General features: G+C 41.8%; 4 protein-coding genes and 1 long non-coding RNA gene across 7 annotated transcripts; 4 read left to right on the forward strand and 1 right to left on the reverse strand.

The window, feature by feature from the left end:
- The first annotated feature begins 162 nt into the window (after positions 1 to 162).
- Positions 163 to 2,098, forward strand: LOC112282648 (2-hydroxy-palmitic acid dioxygenase MPO1). The gene is made up of 4 exons (XM_024520556.3): positions 163 to 849; positions 953 to 1,015; positions 1,394 to 1,465; positions 1,825 to 2,098. The coding sequence occupies exons 1-4, from the start codon at positions 496 to 498 to the stop codon at positions 1,945 to 1,947; spliced, it is 612 nt and encodes a 203-aa protein (XP_024376324.1). The 5' UTR covers positions 163 to 495; the 3' UTR covers positions 1,948 to 2,098.
- A 1,470-nt stretch (positions 2,099 to 3,568) lies between these two features.
- Positions 3,569 to 6,467, forward strand: LOC112282365 (surfeit locus protein 1). The gene is made up of 6 exons (XM_024519877.3): positions 3,569 to 3,866; positions 4,209 to 4,312; positions 4,632 to 4,885; positions 5,141 to 5,312; positions 5,718 to 6,025; positions 6,213 to 6,467. Exons 1-6 carry the CDS (start codon positions 3,716 to 3,718, stop codon positions 6,280 to 6,282), a joined length of 1,059 nt encoding a protein of 352 aa, XP_024375645.1. The 5' UTR covers positions 3,569 to 3,715; the 3' UTR covers positions 6,283 to 6,467.
- A 1,306-nt stretch (positions 6,468 to 7,773) lies between these two features.
- Positions 7,774 to 8,451, reverse strand: LOC149989229 (uncharacterized). Its single transcript, XR_016502846.1, has 2 exons — positions 8,177 to 8,451; positions 7,774 to 8,095 (listed from the first exon to the last, which is right to left on the reverse strand). It is a non-coding gene; the product is annotated as an uncharacterized LOC149989229 (long non-coding RNA).
- Positions 8,452 to 8,575: 124 nt separating this feature from the next.
- Positions 8,576 to 13,090, forward strand: LOC112282363 (uncharacterized). 2 transcript variants are annotated; one of them, XM_090250254.1, is made up of 8 exons: positions 8,576 to 8,884; positions 8,979 to 9,542; positions 9,741 to 11,094; positions 11,235 to 11,552; positions 11,699 to 11,849; positions 11,979 to 12,156; positions 12,355 to 12,606; positions 12,722 to 13,090. In XM_090250254.1, exons 2-8 carry the CDS (start codon positions 9,423 to 9,425, stop codon positions 13,043 to 13,045), a joined length of 2,697 nt encoding a protein of 898 aa, XP_090106380.1. In that variant the 5' UTR covers positions 8,576 to 8,884; positions 8,979 to 9,422; the 3' UTR covers positions 13,046 to 13,090. The 2 variants fall into 2 exon arrangements, with proteins under 2 accessions (XP_090106380.1, XP_024375641.1); XM_024519873.3 differs by having other exon boundaries at positions 8,619 to 8,884; positions 9,415 to 9,542.
- Positions 13,091 to 14,297: 1,207 nt separating this feature from the next.
- Positions 14,298 to 17,582, forward strand: LOC112282364 (ribonucleoside-diphosphate reductase small chain). Of its 2 annotated transcripts, none has more exons than XM_024519876.3 (9): positions 14,298 to 14,586; positions 14,962 to 15,048; positions 15,305 to 15,444; positions 15,705 to 15,865; positions 15,987 to 16,228; positions 16,361 to 16,477; positions 16,610 to 16,772; positions 16,876 to 16,946; positions 17,076 to 17,582. In XM_024519876.3, the coding sequence occupies exons 2-9, from the start codon at positions 14,972 to 14,974 to the stop codon at positions 17,191 to 17,193; spliced, it is 1,089 nt and encodes a 362-aa protein (XP_024375644.1). In that variant the 5' UTR covers positions 14,298 to 14,586; positions 14,962 to 14,971; the 3' UTR covers positions 17,194 to 17,582. The 2 variants fall into 2 exon arrangements, with proteins under 2 accessions (XP_024375644.1, XP_024375642.1); XM_024519874.3 differs by having other exon boundaries at positions 14,308 to 14,586; positions 14,955 to 15,048.
- Positions 17,583 to 19,305: the final 1,723 nt, after the last annotated feature.

A 19,305-nucleotide genomic window follows, 5' to 3' on the forward strand; every position in this document is an offset into this window, starting at 1 on the left:
TGTCGACGTCATAAGAGTCGAGGAACTATCTGAGCGCAACACGAAAAGTCTAATGTTCACACCGTTGGTGCATTATCGCTTTCTGCCTCTTTTTTAATGATTTTCATTTCTTTCAACTCTTTCGGTGTTGGATGTCGTCGTGGTTTCCATTCGCGATTAAATCGTAAGCATCGAAGTTGGTAAGTTTGGTGGGATAGGAAGAAAATTTGGGTGCACTTTGGATGTTGCTGTATATCTTTCCTCGCAGTTTGGCTGTCTATTGGATCACTTTCCATCGCGTGTCTGCTGTTCGAGGGGCTTATTGACAAAGTCTGTGGAGAGGCGTTGCAACGCGCGTGTCCGTCGGTCCGGAGGAATTGATAATTGTGCTCTCTTCGAAGGCATAGCAATTTGAGTTGCACGATTTCTAGGTTCTGTTGCTCGTCAATTAATTCACCGATTTAACGGGAACCGGATCAAGCCTTACCTGTCGTCTTGAATTTGAAAGTTGCAATCATGGGAGGCAGTGATATTTTCGACCTCGAGAAGCATTTTGCATTCTATGGAGCGTTCCACAGAAACAAAATTAACATCCTCGTTCACGTCTGCTTCGTTTGGCCCATCTTGTTCACCGCCTTCGTTCTGCTCGCTTACACGAATCCCCTGGTGCCACAGCTGCCTGTCATGGCTGGTCTGCCTTACCATGAGTACGTAGTGTTCAATTGGAGCTTTGTCGCAGCTGCTGCGTACGCGTTGTTTTATATTGTCTTGGAGCCTAAGTCAGGGTCGTTGGGAGCCCTGCTGGTGCTGCTGTGTTGCATGGGAGCGAACGTTGTTGCGCAGCAGATTCCTTATGCTTCTGGATGGAAGGTAGGTTTCGCCACTTTCTGTTGCCTCAGGCGTTGCAGTGCCTTCAAGATAGTTTCTGACTGCAATACCGTCCTGAAAACTTGTGTGCATGGAGAGTGTGCAGATCGTAGCAATTTCGCAGGTTCTGTGTTGGTCATTCCAATTCATTGGCCACGGTGTATATGAGGTTCGTGTTTGCATCCATCCATGCTTGCATGTTTACTACCTCAAAGCCTACATGAGGTTACCAAATTTTTCCTAGTTATCATCGTGACCGCTCTGCTCCTGGAACATGATTAAGTTGAGTATATTCGTAACTTGTTTACTGTGCATTATCATTTCTGGTTTAGAAACGTCGGCACCTGTGAAGGAAATAATGAATCGAGAAGAAATATGATTTCATTCGTGTAGGATGCTGTAGTATACTTTTAATGGATACAGCCGAATGATGACGCTTAGGACGCGTATTCTCTGCCAAAGCTATAGTTCACAATCGATGTGTCTCTAAATACTGACGATGGGGTTACTCTAATGTTCATTTTCTTATGCTGCGTTGTGAAAACAGAAGCGTGCGCCGGCTTTAATAGACAATATTGTACAAGCATTCCTGATGGCTCCTTACTTTGTGATGCTTGAGGTACATTTTCTGTCCTTCGATGTCTTTCCAAACAAAAGCTTTTACCGTAAGTTCATCACCGCTCAACCATTTTATGCCTCGATAGAAATACTATCTAAGGTTTGTTGGATTTCGAGGTTGCACGTAACTAGCTTCGGCAGCATGTTTCGTAAAATTGGACGTTTTTCCTTTGCAGAGAGTGAACTAGTAGCGGAAGCCCTGTAGAAGCTTTGAGTCAAGATCAAACACTCGTTTCTCACCAATAAAGTATTAAATTGTCAGACACATGGCTGAAGTTCTCACGTACCCTCACATAGGCATTTTATGGCTTTGAGAATAAAAAGAACGATAACTGTTGAAAAATCTGATGTGTTCCGCAGATCTTGCACACAATATTCCACTTTGAGCCGTACCCAGGTTTCAGCAAAAACGTGCAAAACAAAGTGGGCACTCACATTGCAGAGTTTCGAGCCAAGAAGGCCAAGGCAAAACATGTAGAATGAGTAAGTTCCACAGTCTAGAGAGTGATGTTGGGTTTACTAGGCCCTGATATCAGTTGCAGGCGAAGCATATCTAGAAGTCAGGATTGCACAATGAGTGCCTTCTCTGTTTTATCTTCGACATAAATTTGATTAGTAATGTTTGTGTACTCAACATCACAAATTTCAATTATGTGCGTGCACATATATACACACATGCAACACTTAATGTACCAAAACTTTATTCTATATGTGAAAAACTATAAGATCTTGAACCTCCTTTTATGTTTAGATTGTGAAAGATATTAGATATACTCAAAAAATAAGTAAAGCATCCACTACATCTATAGGGCCACTTCACACTATGGCTGTTTAATTAAGCACACCTTAGACGAATCTACTTAAAATTAGGCAAATGGATAATGTAGAAGTCACTAAAATACAAGAAGTTCAACCTTTATTTTGTCTACTCAATTAAGAATTGGACATTTGTTTTTGTTGGGTCGAATTTCTTATGAAGCAGACAACTCTTTGGTGCCAACATGGCCATAAAGTGTTGCCATATAGGCACTTTTGTCCAAAATGTTTACTAGCCATTTGTCTCTAGTGTAAAAAGATTGAGTGGTCAGTTTTTTTCTTTTCATCAATCATACTATGGAAATTCTTTGTTTGCTCAACAATTAGTCATAGTGTGAAGTGACTCTTAAAAGAAGTATATCAAACATCTACAAAAATACTTTATTTTGAATGCTATGTGTTTTAAATGTGATTTTTCCTATCTCTTGATCATCCTAAATTGCTAGAAAGTCCATATAAAGATTTTTTTAAAATAACATCATATCATATAAATAAATCATATCATATATTTCCATTAAAAAAATAATAATGTTGGAAAAAATGATTAAATATTTTAAATATTATTTAAAAATACATTAACAAAATGTTAAGATTTTGCAATTTATTTAGATATTTTTAATAGTTTTGTAATAATTATCAATTAGAAATATATTTTTAATTTTGTAATAAAATTTTAGAAAACACAACTTATATTGAATTCTTTCACAAAATAAATTCCCAATAGATTTATTTATTTATTAAATACTACATAAAATATAAAAGGTTAAATAATTAAGTAATTAAAATTATAAGTTGAAATTACTCCAATTCAAATCTACTAATCTCAATTTTTCTATATCACATCACATCACAAGGGGTCAACTTCGATTCTGCTTGGTGCCTTTAAATTGTGCTTCTCCTGGAAGAAATATATAAAGCATTCAGAATAACCCAAGTTCCATTACAATTTACATTGTGAATTATCTGCAATAAATAAAATAAAACATATTACTTTTACTAATTTGTCAAAAAAAACATAGAAGTCATTTTCCTACTTTTTTTCAAAATTTAAAACTACCCGAAAAATCAACATATGTAGTAAAAATAATAATAAAAAGTAGTTCCACAAAGAGTAATTTAACAGAGATGAGTACTTTAATTTCATTTACGACATCCATTCATAGAACTATATTTATTCATATAAATACATTCATCAGTCGAACGACATTCATCCCAACAACGACAGTCATCCACCATTCACTAGGTGAAGGCCTGGCGGAGTTCCTCTTTGGAGCTCTTCCAGACCAAAATGCGGTGCCGCGGGCCCTTTTGCTTGTTTCAGGTTGCCGATTTGAAGTTTCATGGCGCTGCTAATTCCTGGTCCCGACACCACTCAATCGTGTAGCTGTGAGCTTAGTATGTGATTGTGTGAAGAATTTACTTTTAAGCCTACTCGATGGCGGCGAGATTGTTGAGATCGGGTGGGCGGGGGACGTTCTATTCACCGCATCTGCAGCGGATGCCTGGGTTTTCCTCGTCGACAGGTGCTGTGAGGCCTGCAAGTTCCGCTGCCGAAATCTCAGCGGCTGCTTCCACTCTTAAGCCGGGTGAGCTGGTGAACTTACTGGTAGTTGTTTGCAGTTCATTGTGTAGGTTTGTTATTTTCGTTGACTCTTTTGGATTAGCGAGTGTCGATCTCGATATGGAGCCCTTTTTGTTTTTTTTGTGTTTTTATTTTGTTTTCCTGAGATGTTTATGTAGCCTTATTCCTCCGATTCGACGGGCACAATGAGGAACGCCACAGAGGAGGTGGATCAAGAGTGCAATGCAGCTCTTGTTGACGAGGGTTTAGGGTTTACACTCTTTTGTGTTCCTTTTATTTTTCCTAAGGTTAGGGTGAATGAAGAGAAATTTGCATTGACTGTTGTTTTTCTTTCATTCGACTACAGAAGAAGCAGGGAAGAAATGGGGACTATCAGTGCTTGTCCTCCTTGTGCCGTGCGCAGCTACTTTCGGTTTGGGTTCCTGGCAATTGATTCGTCGTGAGAAGAAGGTAGTCAGTGTAGCTTATTTTTCAGCGCACTCAGCCATGCTACATTTGTTCCCTATTTTTTTCTTCGAGGGTTTTATTTTTAAGAATTTGATTCACTTTGCCTTACTTATCTCGATGTCATATCGGGTGTAAGTGCCACATCAGATGCATTCTCTGTTCCGTTTGCGATCGTCGTAACAACCGGTCTAAATTGCTCATCGCATTGTGCTTTTGCATCAATATCACAGAGTTTTATTTGAGTCTAAGCGTCTGGTTTCTATGATGGGGTAGGTTATTATGGCCTGAGACTGTTTCCTGAGAGGATTGGGTGTATATGCAGATTGAGCTGTTGAATTTCAGGCGAGAGCGATTTGAGGAAGACCCAATCGCTCTTGAGGAGGCACTTAGCATCAAAAGTCAGAATGCAGAATCTGTCTCGGACGTCTTGCAATATAGAAAAGTGCACTGTGAAGGGATCTTGGATGAATCAAGGTCCCTTTTTGTAGGACCACGTTCTAGAACTTTGTATGGGGCAGCAGAGAAGGGATACTATATGATCACACCACTCATCTGCAAATCAAAAGACGATGACAGGTGAATACTTATCTGCGTATTGATTTTTGCGTGCACTCTCCTGTTTTTATTTGTTGATTGGCTTCATAACTAATATCCTGCACAATGACGTTTAGCATGGATCTCCTTTTGTTGAGCGAGTCGCATGTAATTATATTTGGGATTTGATCCATATTGTTCATCGTGGTTCGCTGAATATTGTCAGTTTCCAAAAGATTATGTATCATTCGTGTTAGTTTATATAGGTATTTAATATTGGGGACCGCTTGGTGTTAGAGTGCAGCTCCCGGTATTGGTCAATCAAGGATGGGTGCCCTCTAGTACGCGAAATCAAGCATTGAAACAGGAGCAGCCTATTCATGTCGTGGTAAAAAGTGCACCCGAAGAGAAAAAAGTAAAGCAGAGTTCATGGTGGGGCGGATGGGGCAAACCTCAGGCCACTGAAAAGGTGATGATTCTCTCTGAAGTGGTCTTTATCTAGTTGCTACATATGTGGAACTCGTCTACTCTAAAATGGAAGTCCTTTAAGGAAGAAGTTCAAAAGTGCATTACGTGTGATTTTACATCATTTAGTAGATTAATTTATTTTTTGTTTTTTGTTTTTTTTCAACTTTCATTAAACTTAGAATTTAATATATGACTTTCGACGATCGCACAGGGGTGTCTATATAGGGTATGAAAGAATGATAAACCCATATCTTTATCTCCATTTAGCTGGTTTGTTTTATTGGTTTATTCTCATGGTTTTATGACTACTAACTTCATGTTTATCTACAGAATTATTTCTTCGATTGTTTTTTCTCTTCTACAATTTACACATCTAAATCATAAATCGTATCTTAATACATTTTAGGGCTCGGTGGTGGTGGGAGAGGATCCTGCAAAGCCCATAGTCAAGGTGGTTGGTGTGATTCGGGATGGCGAACAGCCTAACATGTTTGTTCCCAATAATCAACCGGATAGAGGACAATGGTTCTATGTCGACGTTCCAGTTATGGCCCAGGTGATGCATCTTCCTCCTGACGTTACCTACATGGAGGCTGTAGCTGCATCCTCGCCAGACAGGGAAGGCCGAAAGAAGTTTCCACTTCTTAAAGAGTCAGACTCGTTTTTGAAGTCGTCAGTCATGCCTCAAGACCATCTCAATTACGCGCTTACTTGGTGCGTACTTGGTTAAACTGTTTTCCTAGATGTCTGAATGCATTAATGTTCAGCTGCTTCACATGGTTGGCTATTATAGTATACCAGGAGTCATTCTTTGGACATCATTCTTGCAAACACTTGAAAGTATGTAACAGTTGGTGTGGCAATCAAGTTAATGTTCATAAGGCTTTGTTGTCTTTTGTAGGTATACACTATCTGCTGCCACCACCTTCATGACAGTGAAGCGATTGAAGAGTGGTAAGCGTGGCCGATAAGTGCCCTTAGGCAAGCATTGGTCTTCAGCATGCATTTACTTATTGAGTGAGCCCAGTCATGCATTTGGGATTTCGTTCAAGGCCTTCGTTACAGTTTGTCTCATGGGTTGGTGCAATGTTCTCTGTTGCTTGACAACCCACTGAGCATTGGCGTTTCTTATGTAATGAAAAACATCATTTGTTAACCAGTTTCATTCCTAAAAAGTTCATTATTTGATGCTGATCAAGGTTTCGTTTTCGAAATGTATCCACGTCTATCTTGCTAGAATTGGGCAATCTATCCGATTGGACGCGGCACTACATGCCTCGTAGCAAGTTTAGTTACCTCGTCGTTGACAGAAAATCTTGAGTTTATTTTCGATTTTGTGGATATGAAATGTTTTTGCTATTCGGTAATAACTAGAGACAATCTTGTGGCGAAGTCGATTTTTTTAGATGCACCATATAGCCGTACATCACAAGGACCTGCACGCTGGTCTTTACATAACAGTACCAGGAGAGCTGCCCGAGTTCCCAACTTGGGCTCCAAGGTAACGTAGAATAATGCATACACACCCTGCAGCGAAACACCAATTGAACACTATATACTCATGGTAAGGCAGAGCAGCCATGAAAGGCAGCTGTGGCGACAGGGGCTTCGTGTATGCGAGTAGCACGCCGAGCGAAAACGTGATAGGCCAGACAAAGGAGACATGAATCAAAACGTTGATCTTGTGACTATGGTATGCCCCACAGAATTCGAAGTGCTTCTCAAGATCGAAGATTCCAATGCCTCCATGGCTTTGAACCAAAGGTTACAGACTTCCAAATTCTGTCAAGTGTCAGCAGATATGATTGAAGTCGATGCAATCGATCATCGAAATCCTGGAGATCGAGTAACCAGAATTTCTGCACTTGAGGAGCAAGGCAAGGTGAAATCCTTGCAGATCTGTGAAAATTAGCGTTGCAGCACTACTTTGTGATAGGATATAACACTCACTAACTGCGAACAGAAAACTCTACTTTGACTTCGAGGCTTCCTGTCATGTCTATATAGTTCCTGAGCACGTCCACGTTGACAATGAGTATGCCATGGCTGTACGTATCATTATGGACGGAGTTCTGGTTAAGACCTGGTTAGGAGGCCGAAAATGTGAAAAACTTGATGAGCTGTAACATAGAACATTGGCATTTTTAAGTTTCAAAGTTGGATGAAGATTGTTGAGAGCCATTGTAAGTATTAAACTTGGGTAGATAAAATTACGATCGTTTCAATTTAGAAACGTCGAAAAAGTTTTCTGTTTAGAGGATGGAGGGTAAGATGAGATGATGCAAAATTGAGATCCACATCACGTTGGTTTCACAGTGAGCAAACTGATATGTCTGAAAACTTGCTTGAGGTAAATAACTCGCCACTGTCGACCGAACAGTCATGCCATCTGGTTTACACAAATATGTAATTTTTCCCAAACAAACCACAACGAAAACGTGGATTAATCTTGTCAGCCAGGGTTTCTGTGTTGAATGTGCACTTTGTTTAAAGCAATACCAGTGTCACTGCTGCATAGTTTTGCTGTCCTGACGGTCTTTCTTCACTTAAAGACGCCATTGTAGTACTTTGAATTGGTACTAAACGCACAAAATGTATTGGTAGTTGTATGTTACTGGACGCAACTACTCGCCATCCAGATATCTACTGGCATATTTCTTACTTCACAGAATTCCTACGCATTCCGGCAGATTCGATATGTCACGTTACAGCCTCTCTTGAATACGTGATTGTACCAAACACAGATCCTCCACTCTCACAAGCAGCGCGAACGAGCCATAGTACCTAGGGCATCACCGCGCAAGACCTAGTTACTTCGAGAACTTGGAAAAAACACTAGATATCGAAGGTCTCATGCGCACTCACCGAAAGCAAGACGAGATCTGAAGCCGCTTCGACAATTTCTCCCCGAATCCTAACTGCTTCTCGCTGGTCGACGGCCTTCGCCAAACAAACTCATGTCGAGGCTTCGAAACCAGAACTCAAACCACCATTCACGCCCCGGATTCTAAAACAGAGCAACAGATATTCAAAGTCACAAAAGCAATGCATTGAATCTCCACAGAAGATACTAGATTATTCACGAATAAGTGGTATTCACCAATTTTTTTTTTAGAGAAATCAATAAGTCCTACACTTCTATAAAAGAAAAATGGCTTACAATACTTTATTTTGATGAAATACTTATAGGAGAAATTATTTGTAAGAATACTTCTGATTGTGTATAGGAATGCGTCCAAATAAGGCCCGGATAGCATTCATCCATAAGATGGCTCCTCCGCCGCAGCCATGCTTAGTTGGCTTTGGCCACCGCCGGGTGGACTGTGGGTTGAAGAGCACGACAGCTTGTTGGTTCAATTTGGTTTCGAAATTGGCCCTTCCCGCGGTGTTGTGAATTCCTCTACAATCTCTGGTGGTTGCGCTGCTGAATGCTGTGAATCTGGCGGTCCAGTTCTCACATTTTTAATTCGGTGTCGAAGCTCTTTTTTTGGGAGGTTCGAGTGATGACTGTTGGGGGTTGAGCTCCGTGAAGGAACACTTCGACAACAGAGTGATTTCTGGGTGTTGCATCTTGTAAGCTTTCCGAACTCTGTACTGTAATTTTCTTCGCTCCTCCACTCATTTGTGCTTCGTCGGAGAATTGAATTTGCCACATCACCGTATGTAGATCAAATACAAACTCTGCCGCGAATCAGAGAGTGATTGGAGCGACTCTGCCTCTAGATTCTCGGACATTTGGCGAGTAATTCTACATTGGGATTTCATGCCACACGTTGTGGAATTTCTCTGGTGTCCTTTCATCATGTCTCCTTTCTCTATGGGATTAAAGCGAACCTACTGCTCCTTTAGGTTTGCTGCATGTTCCAAGTTATGGAAATAAATTGTAGGGTTTTAACGATTTCCGCCCTGCTAATCAGACGCGCATCGAACCCCAAGTGCAGCTTCTGGTGTTCCCTACCTGAGATTTTGTAATTTAGATTTGCCATTTTTCTTTTACATCTTTGGAAAGGTCTCGAGCAGCTTCAATAAAATAAAAAAAAACCATCACCAAAAAACCTCTACGCAATTTGACGCTTGTTTGTTGGTTTCTCTATACATCAAAGGATTACACATGGATCTCCAAAATCTAGAAGATTGGCTGGTTGTCGCATCAGGCCCGTCTTCTTCGACTGTGCAGCCATCAGCTAAGCAAGCTCGAGGGCATGTGCCCGCAGCTTGGCAAATTACAGAGGTACGTTTGAGAACTGCTTCTGAGTTATATCAATAATGTTTTTAAGGTTTAAGGGCATATTGTTTGAATTGCAAAGCATTAGATGCCCGATTGATTGAACGGATTTGTGGTGAGATAGTGCCCGATTGATACTGCCGATGCTTGCTCATTTTGAGCGCGATTGGTAGGGCACTCACAACAACGGTCTGTATTTGGCAGGGATGGGGCAAAATACGTGCGTGTGTTCAGCAGGGCTTGCTGGATTCTTCTCATGCAGAAGCTCTCTCTCTTATTGATCTGCATCACAAGTCAGTACATGTGGCAGATCCTCAGGTGAAGCTCCTTCTCGGGCTTTTGACAAAAGTGAGATGTGACAGCGTAGAACTCTTAGGACTTGCTCGGGCTTCATCAGCTCGTATACTGGGTGCGTGGGTGAGGAAAACATTTCTGAACACGAGTGCAAAACCTCTGAAGCAAGCTGAAGAGTTATTGATTACTCTTCTGGAAAGCGTACGCAATTCTTTACACGAGCTTCCACTTTCAGATACCTATGTGAACCAAGCAATCCTTCTTCTTGGATTGGTTTGCACCGTCCCTCAGATTTCTGACGATCAACGAGACGCATGTCAAAGTGTGATCACATTAGAACTTCTTGCTCGGAAGCATGTAATAGTGCAGGGTGAGCTCTCTGTTGTGCTGGCGGGTGTTGGCTATGCCATGTTAATGGGCCATAGCTCTTCAATTTCTTCAGTTCTTTCCGCGACACTCTCTTTGTGGAATTTAAACAATGAGGAACTCAACCTCGGCGACGCAGAAGGTCCACCATTGCGTGTGTCCTTAATGATTTTTCACCTCCTAGAGTACCAAGGCATGGCTATTTTTTCTAAGAAGAACATCTCCGCTCTATCTGTCTTAGCTGCAATAGTGACAGATATTGCACAGAAGACTTCTGACACGTCACCTCCGGCCACTCGGTGTGCGGCTTTCATGGCAGCTGCTGGACTTCGACGAGGCTTGACACAGAGCAGGACGGGAAGCTCAAATAGTCCAGCAGAGCAGGAGATGCAACGGCTGATACTCTCTCTAGAAATGGAACTAATAAGGACATGTGAAAATGCTCTGCGGCATTTGGAGCGATTGAAGATGCATTCTGCTCCTGGAAAAATTTACTGGAGTTTCTCTGAGGCTGCACTACGACACGTGCACAGGTGTATGGCTTTAGCATTGGCCCGCAGCAGAGGGCTTCTGTGTCACCCATCTTTTCTCCAATGCCTGGCGATCACCTTGTTAACCGACGTCCTATCACTGCATGATTTGTATTCTGCTCAAATTGAGGACCTCAGGCGGCCTTTACAGGATGTACATCAGTCTGGTAGTGCGCTAGGGTTTGCAATGGAGCGCCTTGAATCGCACGTAGACAGCTCCTTGTTTCACGAGGTGGGGGCGATTGCCCGGGCAATGTGTGAGCAATATAAGCCAGTCACTGAAGAGTATCATAACCGCATTGAGCTTCTGGTGTGGCAATTCACACAGGACATGTTCGTCGGTCATCGCACCTTTACTGTTCAATCAGGTAATAATAAGCCCAGAAGCTACAAATGATCTTGAACGATGCAGCTCATGGAGTCGGATGGACCGAGTGGAAAGATGCGAATTTGCAAAAATTAAACTCGTGTGCTTCTAGGACTCATTTCTACGTGCTGTGTGGAACAGGTACTGGGCTTTCAAGAGAAGGCAAGGAAGCAATAGCCGTAGAGAAAGTGCTCATATCTTCGTTTATGACAGTGGTAGTGTTTTTCTCAAGAGCTATTGATACCAAGCCAGGAACGAAGGCAGGTAACCTAATGACAGCAGAAAAAGCCGCAAGAGCACTGAATTCGCTTGCTTGTGTTGAGTTTTGCCGGCGTGTACAAATGCAAGAGTATGGAACTCTTGTGGAGCGTTGTGTTTCTTATCTTTCAGCACATCCTGCAGCTGCGAGAATATTTGCAGGCTTCTTACCTCCGTACAACAGCATTATTCATTGGCCTGGTATGTACTAGTAGTTATCTTTTGTATTGTCAGTTAGTTGAATACATCGGTTTCGGTTGGTTTTGTTTCGCTAGTACATATTTATATTCCTTAAATCTTGATTCTTTACCTTCTCGTGTGACTTCTTGCATGGAATTTTTATGCAGGCTGTCCAGAACTCTACAATATGGCGTATGATTGGAGTCGTGATGCTGTGCTGACGACCCATTTATCCTTCTACTTACGAGTCTTTCCCTCATTTCTGTCGAATATTCCTGAAATCACATTCTCAAACGATGTTGCACCTGTTATGTTCTTGTATCCTCCAAATGCTCCAATGGTTACATTTACTTTACATTGCATTCAGTGATACTTTTAACGATTATGCACTTTGCAGATGTTTAACAAAGTCACTTCTTATAAGCATGTCCTTGACCCGTGCCAAAGATATTTGCAGCATCCAACAGTGTTGGTGTCCAATGCCGCTCATGCTTTGTTTGTACACTTTCTTGGTCTTGAATCCTTGGGGACTTCATCAGATAGAACAGATGCCTCTAAAAGTGAACTAGGACAAGTCAGTTTGCGTGAGAAACTCTCTGTTTATTACGTGGAAAGAGCATTGGAGGTATTGTGCTCTTATAATGTTTTGAGCATAATTTGATTAATATTGTACCGTTTGTATTCATTCAGCTTATATCTTTAGAGTAGAAAATAATGTCTTGGCCAGTATTTCCATGGATCTTATTTATCTGTGACAGTAAAACAGGTCAAAGTTGCTAGTTGTGTCTCATTCTCGCTGAATACACAATTGGAGTGTGTGCAGACATTTCCAGGAGTGACTCCTTTTGATGCCCTTGTCTATGGAATAGCAGCTATTTCAAAGACTCTTCCTCCGGGTAGCCCTGCAACTCTACATTGTATTAACCTGCTCGTTCATAAAGCATCAACTCTGAAGCCTATGAGCACAAGTGTCAAAGATGTTAAAAAGGGAGCAGAGAAGGATTTAGATGACCTTGGAGATGCTGAGAAACTCCAGTTGCTGTTATTGCACTTGATCGGGCGTGTGGACTTGCAGGTTTGTCCTAGTGCCGAGTTGTGTGCAGATATAGCAGATCTCTTCCAGATACAAAAAAACATCTGCATGTTGATAGTCGGTCTTTCTTTGACGGCTTTTTTTCATATGCTTACAGGTTCTCCCGGAGCTGCTGAGGCAAACGGCACACTTGATTCTTGGTCTACCTCCTCAGGCACGCACAGTAGCACTTGAAAATGCGTTTGAAGTTGTAGCAGGTAGTAGTGACTACACGAGGAAACCGATCGTTATTCCATGGCTCCAGTCTGTGGCCTATCTGGTCACCCACCAGCCACCTCAAAGTGCTCCGCAAACTTCCCTAAAGAAACAATCAGCTTCTGAGGAAATTATTAGTCTCAACCCTAGCATGGGGATCATAACAGTTGGAGAGCAGAGACAATGTTCTGTTCGTCAACAACAATCACTACAGTCCTGTTTGTAAAATATTTTGGGAACACAGAAATCAATACTGCGATTCTACAGCCTATATAAGAGAAGCTTGAGGATGTTTAGTACAAAAGAAGATTCACAACAGTAATGTGTCTGACTAATATAGCAAAGCAAATCATCAGATTTATACATTCCATGGCAGAATTGGTCAAGAACCTGAGGGTTCATCAGAATATTCCGTGCGCTCGTGAAATGGACTAGACACGATGTGCGGTCAGTCATTGTGGACGCCCTCCTTGACACACAGAATTTATCTCTGATGTCCGTGCGGAGAACACTCCCTGGCGGTCATGGATGGGGCAATTTGGTTTCAAACATTGGAAAGAATTAGGATTTGGGCCAATGTGTATCAGCTTCTGAGCCCCCCCTGTTGTGCGATGTCTTCAATCAAGGCTATGTGAACGAATGACCTACAAGATGCATAAATTCACTACTCGAGCCAACTGGGCATTTGCGAGGCCTGTTCGAATCCTTAGCTTTTCCTCGCAGCATGCAGCAAATCCTCTGTGCTATCTCATTCTGTTATTTGAACTTTTATCTGTTATCTCAAGAGATCAAACAGCAGATTGCTCACACACTACTAACAATGCGCTGTAGTCGAATGCGAGGAGATTCGAAAGTCCCACAACATTCAGATACATGATTGCATTTGACTGCTACTTTATCATTGCAACGCATGCTTATACGAATAACTGCCAATCATGCATGCTTTCAACTGAATCAATGGCGGAGCACACAGCAACTGCCAAGCGACTTCACACCCTTCACAACGTCCGTTCCCAAAGAGCGTTTCCAGCCCTAAATCCTAAACACCAAACCTGGAAAATCTGCGATCGTGTGACCCAGTTGAATCCACCAAGCACTCTGGATCGCGATATTTGTCGAGAAATTTAATCTCGGTAACCATCTCAACGTGAAGTAGGCAAAAAAATTAGCTATAGAGTCCGTAGCAAAGGGCAGGGAGATATGTACAGCCGGGAACAATCAGTGATGCCTAACAATCCAGGCAGCTGCTACGGATATACTGAAACACAATTAGAAATCTGGAGCTCACGGCACCGTCACCACAGTGATACCTGGTCTCCGCATCCAGGGCGGGTCTACGCATATTCCCCGAGTGTTTGGCGCCAAATTTGAACGTTTGAATTTAGAGTCACGGTCGCTGTGGCGACCAGTGGTCGTTCGGATCTGGATCTGAGCCTATGGCTCTGTTTGTGTCCACGACGGCTCTGGTCGTCTTCTGTTGTCCGCCTGGCGGTTTCTGGGTGCCTCGGGTGTGAGCTTCTCGGAGAAGCCAGCGACTTAAGTTTTTAAAATTCCCTGTCCTCTCCAAGTTGGTGTGCGTCTCTTCTGCGTTAAGCTCCTTGATCTCTGGCTGGTTTCTCCTGCTCGGTTGATAGATGACTGAGATCTCTTGTAGCATTGCGCAGTTGAGAACTCGGCACCTGGCGCTCTACTGATAAAATTTGGAGAACATTTACCGTGGTCGATTTCGTTGGTTGCCTGTTCTCGGCTCTCGTTTAGCGGATTCAGGTGGGTGGCTTTGTTTGTCAGGCTTGATAGTTATTCAGTGCTTTTCAACAGTGCAGTGTGGTTTAGAGGATCCCGCCTGCCATTGTCGGGGTTCAATAGTCAGCTGATTCGAAAAATTGGCAAAATTAGTGAATAATTTGGATTAGCTCTGTTACTTCTGTTCGTGGTGGCAGACGTTCATTTATTGCGTTGATGTTATCGTTATTACGTGGAGCTAGTAATGCTTCAGCATTGCCATCGTTTCTTTTGAATCAATCCCTTCATCAATGAAATGTGCCCACGATTTTCTCACTTATGACATGAAAGAATTGAGATGTTGCAGGATTCTTAACCAGCATTCTTTTAACTAACACTGCTTTCGCTGCTAGTTTCTAGGTGAAGCTGCATGGCTCCGCATCTTCCCGATTGTATGATCTGCGGGTCTCCAGAGATTTCTATCTCGGATCAGCAGAACGAGAAGAGGTGCTTTATCTGTTTATTCTCGTCGTATCATCTAATCAAACTACTCTTCGGTGACATGAATATCAATAACCTATTTCATGGATTTTCAGTTATTGATATGTATTGCTGTATTGGTGACAGCAGAAGCGTAGTTGCGTTTCATTATCATGTTATGGCGCTAAATTTCTTATAATCTGGTTTAGTGATGTAATATGCTTTCACAGTGGCCATGAATGGTGCCGAGTGATGGTTGCTGAAAATTGACATTGTATCGCAGAGGAGAAGTGCCTTCCATGATGGTCGTTAGGCAGGAGGAACCGATTTTGATGGAAAATCCAAACCGATTCACAATGTTCCCCATCAAGTACCCTCAAGTATGGGAAATGTACAAGAAGGCAGAAGCTTCTTTCTGGACAGGTAAGTCTCATTTCCTTGTCCAGACATCAATCGTCGTAGTCATGCGGAAATCATAGGATGGTCCCTCCACCAAGGTTTTTTCGGAATTAATCTTGCCATTGATGGACTCGAAGTAGTTTTACTCGAGTCCTTAGTGGGCATCAATACGCATATCAAAAACATTTAAGTCAGTGTCGTGAGCTCCAAGATTATCAATTTTATCAAAACTATGGATGTCTCCGGAGGCCCAATATCTGAAAGTGAATGGTATTTGGATGCAGCGGAAGAAGTCGATTTGTCGGCAGACTCGAAGCATTGGGAAGCCCTGACCGACAACGAACGTCACTTCATCAGTCATGTGCTGGCTTTTTTTGCAGCATCAGACGGCATTGTGCTCGAAAACCTAGCTATTCGCTTCATGAAAGAAATTCAAATACCCGAGGTGAGCATTATCCAGCACCTTTTTTAGTTCAAAACTATTCTTGTCCAGATATTTATTGCCCAGGGATTTTTTTCGACTATTTTCAACATTTGAGTCGAAATTTACAGCCTTTTGGGTGCAGGCAAGAGCATTCTACGGATTTCAGATTGCCATCGAAAACATACACTCTGAGATGTACAGTTTACTGTTGGAGGCATACATCAAAGATCATGCCGAGAAAAATCGGCTCTTCAACGCCATTGAAACCATACCATGTGTCACCAAGAAAGCAGAATGGGCTCTGAAATGGATCCACAGTGCTGGAAGCTTCGCGGAGAGAATTCTGGCCTTCGCCTGTGTCGAAGGGATTTTCTTTTCGGGGAGGTATAAACCATATCCAACATCTGTTGCTTATCCTCGTATAATTTGCTTCATCTGGGCTTTAGTAGGTTTCTAGTGATCTTTAATCACTAATGTTTAGAAGGGTTTCCTTACCACTTATTCTGCATGTTCCAGTTTTTGTGCCATTTTTTGGCTGAAGAAGAGGGGGCTCATGCCAGGGCTTACTTTTTCGAATGAACTCATTTCACGAGATGAGGGCTTACACTGCGATTTTGCATGCCTTCTGTACACGTAAGTCGCAATTGGGCATCTATCATATGTTGGTTTGCGCTTCTACTTAGCTTGCTGCTTTAAATTTACAGAACATTGCAGTTGGCTTGAGACCATTATCAAGTTTGACATTGTTCGTTTTGTCTATTCCAGGTTGTTGAACAACAAACTTTCTGAAGACAGAGTTTACGAGATAGTCTGTGAGGCTGTGGTGATTGAACAGGAATTTGTGTGCGAGGCTTTGTCATGCGACCTTGTCGGCATGAACAAAACGTTGATGAGCGAATACATCGATTTCGTGGCAGATCGCTTACTGGTACGCCCTGTTCCAATCAGCACTATGGAAGGTCTTACCTTCCTAATGTTACCACTGTACCTTATCGTCTTCCACTCTGCTTATCCCCTTGTTAATGCTGCAGGTGTCGCTTGGGTACCCAAAGAAGTACAACTCCCATAACCCTTTCGATTGGATGGAGCTCATTTCTTTACAGTAAGTTCGTTTCTGGTTTTCCTTTATCGATTGCGGTTGCCATCGTTGAACATTTTGGTCTCTATTTCAGACATAGAATTATGCTGTACGGCGCCGCGATCTGATGTGAGATACTTGGTTCATTTGCAGAGGCAAAACCAATTTCTTCGAGAAGAGAGTAGGAGAGTATCAGAAGGCTTCAGTGATGTCCAATCTGAACGGGAATGACGCAAACAATCATGTGTTTAGATTGGATGAAGATTTCTGAGTGGACGTGCCGACCTTGTACAGATGTGGGCTCTCGCTGAACCACATGGCGGAGCAGTTTTGATGAATTTAGCCAAATGCAAGAATATACTGTTCGCGTAATTAGGCAACTATTTCGGAGATTGGGGTATATGAATGTAAACGCGTGTACAGTATTAAATAGCTTCATTATCATATACTATGACTATCGGGTCCGAGTTTGGGGTTATAGCAAGTACACTAGAGTTTTTGGCAATTACTGATTATTACCACTACACAAATGTTGTCGATAGCTGTGTAGCTTACGCTGCCGTAACTAGACAGTCCTCCCCATGCCACTATCAAAATTGTTCAAACCCCCTCATTGAATGAAGAATGACATGGGAATCGTAAATCACGTAATTCAACGCAGTTGGCAGGAATGTCCCTGTGAAACGAACCTCTCCCGTCCACATGGTCAAGTGCATGTGACATCTTAATCCTCGCAGGCATGTTATCTTTCTGGTCTAGCATCCGACTTGTGCTACTCCATTCCTACCTGGAAATCTCCACCGGAGTGAAAATCAAGCACCAAAGCGCAACACATTGGGTACCTTGGCACGTGTATAATGGCCATTGGCCGATGCGATGTGCTAAGCCCACCGAGGTCGGATTGTCCCAACACAATGGAAATGGGCTTAAGCGTCAGAGCTCGAGTCAATGGCTTGTGACCGAGTGAGGTTGGGCCGACGGCCTACTCATTCCATGACTGTATTAGAATGTATTCAGACTTGTATAAACTGTAAATTAGACACCATGTCCTCTAGGATTTGAATATAGTAATCTTACCACCCTTGATGATTGCAGTGGGTCTACCGTGCACGTAGATCCCCATCAAGCTATTGTCCACATGTTGACGTTGGACGCTGATGCTTACCTTGGAAGCTGCAACGTAGAGTGTAATATCAGCGAGGGTGTTGTGTTCCTAGGTTACAGAACTGTCTTCCGTCCGCCATCCAGGAACAGGAGTTTTCTCTCTGTAGGTTCTGTCTTGTGTCCGCATAGATTTCCAGTGCGATAATGCTCTCTCGGAATTGGGGGTTGTTCTTAGCCGATTCAACCAACCAGTGGAGGTCTTTCGATCCGTAGTGTACCGTGTTGTATTGGCGTTGCCTTTCTTAGTTAACCCTTTGTTTGCAGCAACGTGTGCAAGGTGAGACGTGTTGATATGTCATTCTCTCTAGTTCTACCTCTACCAGAATATTGTCTATTTTCTGTGACATCTGAGTTTCAGCCAGATGATTTGATTTGATGATGTCATTGTGTATAGGTTGTTGCCCTGCATCCATAATCTTGTTATCTTTTGTTTGTCGGATAGAGGGAGCATATTGTCCATGGTTAGACAATGCAAATTAGCCTTTGGATTTGGTTCTTTAATTCTTGCTCAACCTTGTCAAAGAGTGCCTATTATTAGCTAACAAAAAAACATATTCATCATGAGAATTTGTCTTAATAAATTCTAGCATAGGTTGCTTTTAACAATTTGTTTTTTTTATTTATTTAAATTTTTTTATTACTAATTCATAAAATTTGTGTTTTTAAGCACAATAATTATTTTTTTTGTACTAAATATATAAGTGAGTTAATTTGGTGACTCACAACGTATAATCCTATATATTTTAATTTTTGTAATACATGACAAATATAAAGTGCATTCCCTTTTGTATTCTTAGAATAGATTAAAATGTCATCCAAGTAACAGATGATAAGTCATTAAGAAACTCATGAAAGTCATCATTCATTAGATGTTGAAAAACAATTGGCGCATTAATGAGTCTAAAAGATATGGCATTATATTCAAAATATCCATACCTAGTTCAAAACACAATTTTTCATTCGTTTCTTTCTCAAATGCTTATTAGGTTGTATGCTCTTCGTGGATCTATTTTGGTATAGATCTTTGCATGATTTAGTTGATCAAGAAGTCCTAAAATCAAAGGTAGAGGATATCTATTTTTGATGGTAATCTTATTGAATCATTGATAGTCCACACACATCCACAAAGATCGATTTTTTTTTCTTCACAAATAAGATAAAAGTCCCTATTAAAAATTTAGAGTGGCATATGAAGTTCTTAGCCAAGTACTTGTTAATG

The sequence above is a fragment of the Physcomitrium patens genome, chromosome 5 (assembly GCF_059467195.1).
Source record: "Physcomitrium patens ecotype Gransden chromosome 5, ASM5946719v1, whole genome shotgun sequence".
Lineage (NCBI taxonomy): Eukaryota > Viridiplantae > Streptophyta > Bryopsida > Funariales > Funariaceae > Physcomitrium > Physcomitrium patens.